Here is an 11,479-nt window from a genome sequence, read left to right on the forward strand (position 1 = left end):
AAAATTACAAACCTCTTAGCCAAAAAATCAGCACAGCGGAGATTAACTCCTGCCGTGCCGGATGATGAGCACTCACCCTGGTTTTACTCCCGATACAAGGAAAAGTTGCCCAGCGGGCACAACTTCAAACAAATGGCGACTTCTCAAGTCATGAATTATATGGGCATTGTTCAGACAGTAAAGCTGACCCCTCTACAGATGGTGAAGGGTTAAAGAGACTGAGGCATTATACCCTTATGATAGCACGGTCGGAAGCTATGAGGCAGCGCCATATAATTATTCACTCCTCGTCTTCCTCTCTGTGTAATTCACATGAACAAGGAAACATTTCCGCCAGTGGTCAGACCGCAACTGGAGAGTTGGGTGCAGTGACCGGAGGGTGCCCGAGCCACGTCTTGTACCGCTGTGTGCCAGTCACACCACGTGGGCACTGACAGCAACCAATCCCTCTGCAGTGCCCGCTGCCTGCTATTAAAATACTGAGGAACATGAACGGTTCATTATCCTGTACCCCCAGTGTCAGCGTCATTATCCTGTACCCCGAGTGTCAGTGTCATTATCCTGTACCCCCAGTGTCATCATCCTGTACCCCCAGTGTCAGTCAATATCCTGTACCCCGAGTGTCAGCGTCATTATCCTGTACCCCGAGTGTCAGCGTCATTATCCTGTACCCCCAGTGTCAGTGTCATCATCCTGTACCCCGAGTGTCAGTGTCATCATCCCGCACCCAGAGTGTCAGCGAGTCATTATCCTGTACCGTCAGTGTCAGCGAGTCATTATCTCGTACCGAGTGTGTGTCAGTATCCTGTACCCCCAGTGTCAGTATCCTGTACCCCCAGTGTCATTATCCTGTACCCCCAGTGTCAGTGTCATTATCCTGTACCCCGAGTGTCAGTGTCATTATCCTGTACCCCCAGTGTCAGCGTCATTATCCTGTACCCCAAGTGTCAGTGTCATTATCCTGTACCCTGAGTGTCAGTGTCATTATCCTGTACCCTGAGTGTCAGTGTCATTATCCTGTACCCCCAGTGTCAGTATCCTGTACCGAGTGTCAGCGTCATTATCCTGTACCCCCAGTGTCAGCGTCATTATCCTGTACCCCCAGTGTCAGCGTCATTATCCTGTACCCCCAGTGTCAGCGTCATTATCCTGCACCCTGAGTGTCAGTGTCATTATCCTGTACCCCCAGTGTCATTATCCTGTACCCCCAGTGTCAGTATCCTGTACCCCCAGTGTCAGTGTCGTTATCCTGTACCCCGAGTGTCAGTGTCATTATCCTGTACCCCCCAGTGTCAGTGTCATTATCCTGTACCCCAGTGTCAGTATCCTGTACCCCCCAGTGTCAGTATCCTGTACCGAGTGTCAGCGTCATTATCCTGTACCCCCAGTGTCAGCGTCATTATCCTGTACCCCCAGTGTCAGCGTCATTATCCTGTACCCCCAGTGTCAGCATCATTATCCTGTACCCCCAGTGTCAGCGTCATTATCCTGTACCCGAGTGTCAGTGTCATTATCCTGTACCCCCAGTGTCAGTATCATTATCCTGTACCACCAGTGTCAGCATCATTATCCTGTACCCCCAGTGTCAGCGTCATTATCCTGTACCCCCAGTATCATCATCCTGTACCCGAGTGTCAGCGTCATTATCCTGTACCCCCAGTGTCAGTATCATTATCCTGTACCCCCAGTGTCAGTATCATTATCCTGTACCCCCAGTGTCAGTATCATTATCCTGTACCCCCAGTGTCAGCGTCATTATCCTGTACCCCCAGTGTCAGCGTCATTATCCTGTACCCTGAGTGTCAGTGTCATTATCCTGTACCCCAAGTGTCAGTGTCATTATCCTGTACCCCCAGTGTCATTATCCTGTACCCCCAGTGTCAGCGTCATTATCCTGTACCCCCAGTGTCAGCGTCATTATCCTGTACCCTGAGTGTCAGTGTCATTATCCTGTACCCCCAGTGTCATTATCCTGTACCCCGAGTGTCAGTGTCATTATCCTGTACCCCCCAGTGTCAGTGTCATTATCCTGTACCCCAGTGTCAGTATCCTGTACCGAGTGTCAGCGTCATTATCCTGTACCCCCAGTGTCAGCGTCATTATCCTGTACCCCCAGTGTCAGCATCATTATCCTGTACCCCCAGTGTCAGCGTCATTATCCTGTACCCCCAGTATCATCATCCTGTACCCGAGTGTCAGCGTCATTATCCTGTACCCCCAGTGTCAGTATCATTATCCTGTACCCCCAGTGTCAGTATCATTATCCTGTACCCCCAGTGTCAGTATCATTATCCTGTACCCCCAGTGTCAGCGTCATTATCCTGTACCCCCAGTGTCAGCGTCATTATCCTGTACCCCCAGTGTCAGTGTCTTTATCCTGTACCCCAAGTGTCAGTGTCATTATCCTGTACCCCCAGTGTCATTATCCTGTACCCCGAGTGTCAGCGTCATTATCCTGTACCCGAGTGTCAGTGTCATTATCCTGTACCCCCAGTGTCAGTATCATTATCCTGTACCCCCAGTGTCAGCGTCATTATCCTGTACCCCCAGTGTCAGCGTCATTATCCTGTACCCCCAGTATCATCATCCTGTACCCGAGTGTCAGCGTCATTATCCTGTACCCCCAGTGTCAGTATCATTATCCTGTACCCCCAGTGTCAGCATCATTATCCTGTACCCCCAGTGTCAGCATCATTATCCTGTACCCCCAGTGTCAGCATCATTATCCTGTACCCCCAGTGTCAGTATCATTATCCTGTACCCCCAGTGTCAGTATCATTATCCTGTACCCCCAGTGTCAGTATCATTATCCTGTACCCCCAGTGTCAGCGTCATTATCCTGTACCCCCAGTGTCAGCGTCATTATCCTGTACCCTGAGTGTCAGTGTCATTATCCTGTACCCCAAGTGTCAGTGTCATTATCCTGTACCCCCAGTGTCATTATCCTGTACCCCGAGTGTCAGTGTCATTATCCTGTACCCCGAGTGTCAGTGTCATTATCCTGTACCCCGAGTGTCATTGTCATTATACTGTACCCCCAGTGTCAGTGTCATCATCCTGTACCCCGACTGTCAGCGAGTCATTATCCTGTACCGTCAGTGTCAGTGAGTCATTATCCCGTACCGAGTGTGTGTCATTATCCTGTACCCCCAGTGTCAGCGTCATTATCCTGTACCCCCAGTGTCAGCGTCATTATCCTGTACCCCCAGTGTCAGCGTCATTATCCTGTACCCCCAGTGTCAGCGTCATTATCCTGTACCCCCAGTGTCAGCGTCATTATCCTGTACCCCCAGTGTCAGCGTCATTATCCTGTACCCCCAGTGTCAGCGTCATTATCCTGTACCCCCAGTGTCAGCGTCATTATCTTGTACCCCCAGTGTCAGTGTCATTATCCTGTACCCCCAGTGTCAGCGTCATTATCCTGTACCCCCAGTGTCAGCGTCATCATCCCGTCCCGTACCTCAAGTGTCAGGATTTTGTCATGATTCAGATCTGTGAGTTTCATCGATACAGAGTAAACATAACTAGTCAGATCATCACAATTCCAGGGGACGCCTGTGGGGACGTTTACGGCTCTAATTTGGGGGGTGCTGGATTAGTAAATCAGTAGAAGCCTGTCCGAGGCCGGATCTCTCAAACACAGATGAGGGGATGGAGTTCACAGGAGACCACAAATCACAGCGCGGCTTCTGCCAGGCGCTGATCCGAGCCTAAACCCACAGAGTCTTGTTTACAGCTGGAAAGGCAGCGGTGTACCGAAATATCACAGTCAACCACCACGAACCTCATCACCCCGAACGTGTCCTCACAGGACAGGAGCTCACTGCAATGGTGCTTATAACGGCATATACCGTAACCCATTATGGCTATTTAACTGTGATTTCCCCTCGCGCACCTTTAATTTTTTCATGTCGATACCATTTTGGGGTACATATTGTTATTAACTACGTTTAGCACGTTCAAATCTGTATGAACGCATATAGATTTATTTTATTTTTTTACACCACGTGGTGTATAACTTGACACCCAGTATAAACCATCAATTGTGACAGAGGTGCCCCTTAGGCCCCTTTCACACGAGCGGGTATTCACCACATTGCGTCCGCACAGAATCCGGACCGATTCATTTTAATGGGGCTGTGTACACGTGCGTTGGTTTTCACGCATTAAGCATTGCGTGAAAATCGCAGCATGTTCTATATTTTGCTATTTTCACACAACGCTGGCCCCATAGAAGTGAATTGAGCTGCGTGAAAAGCTCACGCGGATGCGATGCGTTTTCCTGCATGGTTGCTAAGAGATGATGTTTGTTTACACTCGGTTTATCACGTGCGTGCAAAATGCATTAAATCAAAAAACTTAACGCGATCGCAAACAAAACTGAACGGACTTGCTTGCGAAATCGCGCAGTTTTCACTGAACGCATCCGGACATGCTCTTCTGCAAGGGGCCTTAGGCTTCTTAGTTGCCGCAGTCAATTACTGACCGCAGTGTCCAAGGGGTGTAAGGGCGAGGTTCAGCAGTTTCATATTACAGGAGGAGCCCCCTTCTCATTTACAGCCGGGCTCCAGCGGCTGATAGCATAGGAACAGCAAAACACAAAACGGTATTCATGGAAAAAACAACTTTATTAACACTGACAACCAGAAAAAGACGGAGCAGAAGAATCGGTGATACCACTGGAGGACTGATGAGCTGAGGTCAGATCCCCTCCCTCGACCCCTGAATGGAAAGAATGAGCTCCCTCTGCGACTGACTCAGACTCTAGAAAGAAAAAAAATACTGAAGTGATGAACTACAACTCCCACAATGCCCTGAGAGCCACAGAACGCCATTCTAGAATCCGCTCTGGCTTATTACCTGCCAGGCCTGCTTCCTCCTCTCAATCTCTCTCCGCATCTCCTCTATCTTCTCCCTCCCGGACAGGACGGACTGCGCCAGCCTGGCGTTCTCCTGCTGCTTCTCCTTTAAGAGCCGTCGCATGTATTCCCGCTGCTGGAGGAGGTACGGCACGAGGTGGCTGCGGACGTCTTCCTCTGGAATCCCACTAGGACGCCTGCGGGCAATGCACCAAAGTTACAGGGGCTACCTGCACCGACAGAGGAACAAAGTACCAGGGCGGAAGGGAGACGTGTGCTGGATACAACTGTAACAAACCTTCCGCTGTGACAAGTATCAGGTTTTTAGCTTATGGATGTAAATTCAAATGCGCCCATTCATAGACAGCAAGCAGAGTTCTTAGAAAGCTGGAGCCAGGTACTCACCATTGTGGGTCGGTTTTAGTTTTGGCCTCTCGCTCCAGTTTGTCCAGAGACTCCAGCAGCGCCTCCAGGCTCCCCTCATCCTTGATCTCCTGGATCTCGGCCTGGAAGAAGCGGGAGATCTGGAGACTCGGCACCGACGACCCCCATATATATTCAGAGGGGTCATGGGAGCCATTACTCCTGGACCGCTCACGGCAGTTAACCCCTCCCGTACCAGCCCATTCCAAGCGCCAGTGATTCCCACCAATGCAACCATCTTTGATAAGACCATTTTTGGGGTACATACTTATTAACGTGCCTCATTTTGGGGGGGAAAGAGAGCAATCCTCTAACTGTACTCTGCAATTCCCCTGGTAGGCGATGGCTTATAGATCAGTAAGGCAGGGCCTAATAAGCACAAGGCCAAGGCAGGCCTGGGGGTCCTCGCTAGGTCCCCGATTGCCATGGCAACACACTGGCACCCCACAATCAACTCATGTGGTGAAGAGGGAGCCCCCTTTCCTCTGTCTAATCCCCTACATGCTGTGCTCTCTATGAGCCCTGGCATCTAAGGGGTTAAACCGGGATCAGACTGTGCCGGATTATTGGACTACAGACAGCGGATTGCTGGACACCTACGTTTATTGATGCGTGCAGCTGCGATACAAACTGGTCGTAGATGCTGCGGGTGATCTCCGGCTGTACGTTGTAGAACCTCCGGTAACAGCGAGCGAACCTCTGATAACTGCGGAGAGAAGGAGAGCGTCACTGTCCGATAATCCAGAACCTGTGGTAACTGCGGAGAGAAGGAGAGCGTCACTGTCCTACAGTCCAGAACCTGTGGTAACTGTGGAGAGAAGGGAGCGTCACTGTCCGACAGTCCGGTAACTGCAGAGAGAAGGGAGAGCGTCACTGTCCGACAGTCCAGAACCTGTGGTAACTGCGGAGAGCAGGGAGAGCGTCACTGTCCGACAGTCCAGAACCTGTGGTAACTGTGGAGAGAAGGGAGAGCGTCACTGTCCGACAGTCCAGAACCTGTGGTAACTGCGGAGAGCGTCACTGTCCGACAGTCCAGAACCTGTGGTAACTGCGGAGAGAAGGGAGAGCGTCACTGTCAGACAGTCCAAAACCTCTGGTAACTGCGGAGAGAAGGGAGAGCGTCACTGTCCGACAGTCCAGAACCTCTGGTAACTGCGGAGAGTGTCACTGTCCGACAGTCCAGAACCTGTGGTAACCGCGGAGAGAAGGGAGAGCGTCACTGTCCGACAGTCCAGAACCTGTGGTAACTGCGGAGAGAAGGGAAGAGCGTCACTGTCCGATAATCCAGAACCTGTGGTAACTGCGGAGAGAAGGCAGAGTGTCACTGTCCGACAGTCCAGAACCTCTGATAACTGCGGAGAGAAGGAGAGCGTCACTGTCCGACAGTCCAGAACCTGTGGTAACTGCGGAGAGAAGGGAGAGCGTCACTGTCCGACAGTCCAGAACCTCTGGTAACTGCGGAGAGAAGGGAGAGCGTCACTGTCCGATAATCCAGAACCTGTGGTAACTGCGGAGAGCGTCACTGTCCGACAGTCCAGGACCTTTGGTAACTAGGGAGAGCGTCACTATCCGACAGTCCAGAACCTGTGGTAATTAGGGAGAGTGTCACTGTCAGACAGTCCAGAACCTCTGGTAACTGCGGAGAGAAGAGAGAGCGTCACTGTCCGACAGTCCAGAACCTGTGGTAACTGCGGAGAGCGTCACTGTCCGACAGTCCAGGACCTCTGGTCACTGCGGAGAGCAGGGAAGAGTGTCACTGTCCGACAGTCCAGAACCTGTGGTAACTGCGGAGAGAAGGGAGAGCGTCACTGTCAGACAGTCCAGAACCTGTGGTAACTGCGGAGAGAAGGGAGAGCGTCACTGTCAGACAGTCCAGAACCTGTGGTAACTGCGGAGAGAAGGGAGAGCGTCACTGTCCGACAGTCCAGAACCTGTGGTAACTGCGGAGAGAAGGGAGAGCGTCACTGTCCGACAGTCCAGAACCTGTGGTAACTGCGGAGAGAAGGGAGAGCGTCACTGTCCGACAGTCCAGAACCTGTGGTAACCGCGGAGAGAAGGGAGAGCGTCACTGTCCGACAGTCCAGAACCTGTGGTAACTGCGGAGAGTGTCACTGTCCGACAGTCCAGAACCTGTGGTAACTAGGGAGAGCGTCACTGTCCGACAGTCCAGAACCTGTGGTAACTAGGGAGAGCGTCACTGTCCGACAGTCCAGAACCTGTGGTAACTGCAGAGAGAAGGGAGAGCGTCACTGTCCGACAGTCCAGAACCTGTGGTAACTGCGGAGAGTGTCACTGTCCGACAGTCCAGAACCTGTGGTAACCGCGGAGAGAAGGGAGAGCGTCACTGTCCGACAGTCCAGAACCTGTGGTAACTGCGGAGAGCGTCACTGTCCGACAATCCAGAACCTGTGGTAACTGAAGAGAGAAGGGAGAGCGTCACTGTCCGACAGTCCAGAACCTGTGGTAACTGCGGAGAGTGTCACTGTCCGACAGTCCAGAACCTGTGGTAACCGCGGAGAGAAGGGAGAGCGTCACTGTCCAACAGTCCAGAACCTGTGGTAACTAGGGAGAGCGTCACTGTCCGACAGTCCAGAACCTGTGGTAACTGCGGAGAGAAGGGAGAGCGTCACTGTCCGACAGTCCAGAACCTGTGGTAACTGCGGAGAGAAGGGAGAGCGTCACTGTCCAACAGTCCAGAACCTGTGGTAACTAGGGAGAGCGTCACTGTCCGACAGTCCAGAACCTGTGGTAACTGCGGAGAGAAGGGAGAGCGTCACTGTCCGACAGTCCAGAACCTGTGGTAACTGCGGAGAGAAGGGAGAGCGTCACTGTCCGACAGTCCAGAACCTGTGGTAACTGCGGAGAGAAGGGAGAGCGTCACTGTCCGACAGTCCAGAACCTGTGGTAACTGCGGAGAGAAGGGAGAGCGTCATAGTCCGACAGTCCAGAACCTGTGGTAACTGTGGAGAGAAGGGAGAGCGTCACTGTCCGACAGTCCAGAACCTGTGGTAACTGCGGAGAGAAGGGAGAGCGTCACTGTCCGACAGTCCAGAACCTGTGGTAACTGCAGAGAGAAGGGAGAGCGTCACTGTCCGACAGTCCAGAACCTGTGGTAACTGCAGAGAGCAGGGAGAGCGTCACTGTCCAACAGTCCAGAACCTGTGGTAACTGTGGAGAGAAGGGAGAGCGTCACTGTCCGACAGTCCAGAACCTCTGGTAACTGCGGAGAGAAAGGAGAGCGTCACTGTCCGACAGTCCAGAACCTGTGGTAACTGTGGAGAGAAGGGAGAGCGTCACTGTCCGACAGTCCAGAACCTGTGGTAACTGTGGAGAGAAGGGAGAGCGTCACTGTCCGACAGTCCAGAACCTGTGGTAACTGCGGAGAGAAAGGAGAGCGTCACTGTCCGACAGTCCAGAACCTGTGTTAATCCGGGATGTCAGTAACCCTATAGATGCCAGATCAGCTGTATCCGCCAATATGGACGCCCCACAACCTTGCCATGCATGATGCAGGAGCCTGGACCAGCTGGGTGCGAACCACTGTGGCCACCATTACAGCTCACACCCATCACTACATTACTGTGGGGAGACTTCCATTCAGGGCTGGGTGACAACCCTTACATGCCGGTCCTGACCTGTCTATGGGGCTGTTCTGTGCCGCAGGTTCATGTACAATTACAGCGACAGACTGAATAGTTAGAGCGTCAGCTCTTCAGACTACACCAATAAGCTGCTATGTACCTGAGGTAACAGCAGCGGCCAATCATATTGAAGGTCCCAAACTTACAACCAATCACAAACCTCGGAGCCAAAACACGCAGCCAATCAATGCACGCAGGTAACTCACACACAGCCAATGAACGACTGGATACAATCTACCAATCGCATTACAGGGATACTATCACACCGGCCAATCACGCGGAAGCAGCACGCAGCGTTCCGCCAATTAGAAGGCGGCGCTGTGACTCACCTCCCTCCCTCTATCAGCCCCTCCAGAAACTTCTCCACCATGGTGTTAAAGAGGAGGAGACGGCCGGACGTGTCAGCACTTGTAGCCGCGGCTTCGGTCTTCACCGCCGGCTGCGAAGGACCGGGGACGCCACACGACGAGGCTGTCTCCTCAGCCTCCATCTTCTCGGCCAACGCTTCCCGCCGCGCTATTCTACCTCCTCATTGGCTATTTGAGCCGTCACTCATAAAGCCCGCCTCAGTGACGGAATGTCATTGGCTGAGGGCACGTAGACGCCTCACACAGTGCACAGCCCTCAGAGTGGTCACCCCATGACGGCGGCACTTGTTGCTAAGCAACAGTACACTCCTCAGCAAAGATACTGGCTTCCTTCTCTCAAGGAAATTTACTTAAAAAAATCTACAGCTTAATGGCTGGTTGTGTCATATTCACATGGAAATGAAACCAGACGCTTTAACAGCACCGGGAAAGCAGATATCACTGCCGTGGGGGGCTTTAAAAAAAAACAATACATTATACATGTTGTAAGACTGTGTGAAGGAGCCTTCAAGGGGTTGTTCACCTTTGAGGACAGAGTGGGCCTGTGGTCGTCATCATACCTGGTCCGGCCGTTGGGCTGCAGCTCCATCAGCTTTGCCAGGCCCGGGTGTCCCTGTGTCCGTATACATTTTGGCCACGTTCATGACGTCACCACTGACTCCCCACGGCTGCAGCAGTCACATGACCTGGCTTCAAGCAGGGGCGGCAATGGAGCAGGAACCTAGCGGCAGAGATCACGTAGGATTACCATCGGGGGGGGACCCAGCCAGCGTTTCACAGATCGGGCACAAGTCATGCCATTCTGAAACAACTGCTTCTGCCAAGAACCCGTCCTGTACCCGTTCTCCGGCCTGAGCTATGGACGCTTGTGCCATGAACCCGTCCTGTACCCGTTCTCCGGCCTGAGCTATGGCCGCTTCTGCCAAGAACCCGTCCTGTACCCGTTCTCCGGCCTGAGCTATGGACGCTTGTGCCATGAACCCGTCCTGTACCCGTTCTCCGGCCTGAGCTATGGACGCTTGTGCCAAGAACCCGTCCTGTACCCGTTCTCCTGCCTGAGCTATGACCGCTTCTGCCAAGAACCCGTCCTTTACCCGTTCTCCGGCCTGAGTTATGGACGCTTGTGCCAAGAACCCGTCCTGTACCCGTTCTCCGGCCTGAGCTATGGACGCTTGTGCCAAGAACCCGTCCTGTACCCGTTCTCCTGCCTGAGTTATGACTGCTTCTGCCAAGAACCCGTCCTGTACCCGTTCTCCTGCCTGAGCTATGACTGCTTCTGCCAAGAACCCGTCCTGTACCCGTTCTCCGGCCTGAGCTATGGCCGCTTCTGCCAAGAACCCGTCCTGTACCCGTTCTCCGGCCTGAGCTATGACTGCTTCTGCCAAGAACCCGTCCTGTACCCGTTCTCCGGCCTGAGCTATGGCCGCTTCTGCCAAGAACCCGTCCTGTACCCGTTTTGCGGCTGAGCTATGGCCACTTCTGCCAAGAACCCGTCCTGTACCCGTTCTCCAGTCTGAGCTATGGATGCTTCTGCCAAGAACCCGTCCTGTACCCGTTCTCCAGCCTGAGCTATGGCCGCTTCTGCCAAGAACCCGTCTTGTACCCGTTCTCCGGCCTGAGCTATGGCCGCTTCTGCCAAGAAACCATCCTGTACCCGTTCTCCGGCCTGAGCTATGGCCTCATCTGCCAAGAACCAGTCCTGTACCCGTTCTCCGGCCTGAGCTATGGATGCCTGTGCCAAGAACCAGTCCTGTACCTGTTCTCCGGCCTGAGCTATTGATGCTTCTGCCAAGAACCCGTCCTGTACCCGTTCTCCGGCCTGAGCTATGGACAAGACGTCATGAACTAACCTGGTACATGTGGTCCTCCTGAACCCACCTCATCAGAGCAGGGAGAGGAACAGTTAAGACCCGTCCAACCTGGTAAAGAACATGACGTCGGGGGAAGAGCAGCGTCACATGACCGGGGTCCCGAGGGTTTTATCGCTAGGATATGCCACTAATGTCAGATAGGTGCAAGTCCCCCCTCTGAGACCCCCCCCCCCAACACAATCTGACCGCACTGTGTGAACATATCCCATGCCGTCCCAATATAGCCGTCACCAGAAAACTCCCTTAATCTGGAACCCAGTAATCTCGAATTGAACGCTAATGAGATTTCAAGACCGTAAAATAAAAACAAAGTAACC

At 52.9% G+C, this 11,479-nt stretch overlaps 1 protein-coding gene across 2 annotated transcripts; it reads right to left on the reverse strand.

Moving 5' to 3' along the window:
• Positions 1-4,609: 4,609 nt before the first annotated feature.
• On the reverse strand, positions 4,610-9,461 carry PMF1 (polyamine modulated factor 1). Of its 2 annotated transcripts, none has more exons than XM_044272884.1 (5): positions 9,253-9,461; positions 5,883-5,988; positions 5,265-5,365; positions 4,861-5,056; positions 4,610-4,782 (listed from the first exon to the last, which is right to left on the reverse strand). In XM_044272884.1, exons 1-5 carry the CDS (start codon positions 9,411-9,413, stop codon positions 4,765-4,767), a joined length of 582 nt encoding a protein of 193 aa, XP_044128819.1. In that variant the 5' UTR covers positions 9,414-9,461; the 3' UTR covers positions 4,610-4,764. The 2 variants fall into 2 exon arrangements, with proteins under 2 accessions (XP_044128819.1, XP_044128818.1); XM_044272883.1 differs by having other exon boundaries at positions 4,610-4,764; positions 9,253-9,460.
• Positions 9,462-11,479: the final 2,018 nt, after the last annotated feature.

Source organism: Bufo gargarizans, unplaced genomic scaffold (genome assembly GCF_014858855.1).
Source record: "Bufo gargarizans isolate SCDJY-AF-19 unplaced genomic scaffold, ASM1485885v1 fragScaff_scaffold_187_pilon, whole genome shotgun sequence".
In the NCBI taxonomy this organism is placed as follows: Eukaryota; Metazoa; Chordata; class Amphibia; order Anura; family Bufonidae; genus Bufo; species Bufo gargarizans.

Bases quoted from the DNA above. Each gene is read 5' to 3' on its own strand.
- PMF1 (XM_044272883.1), bottom strand. From the start codon at position 9,413: ATGGAGGCTGAGGAGACAGCCTCGTCGTGTGGCGTCCCCGGTCCTTCG. The intron at 5,057-5,264 runs GTGAGTACCTGG...CATTGCCCGCAG, and splicing joins ACTAAAACCGACCCACAATG to GCGTCCTAGTGGGATTCCAG. The intron at 4,765-4,860 runs GTAATAAGCCAG...TTTTCTTTCTAG, and splicing joins GGAGGAAGCAGGCCTGGCAG to AGTCTGAGTCAGTCGCAGAG.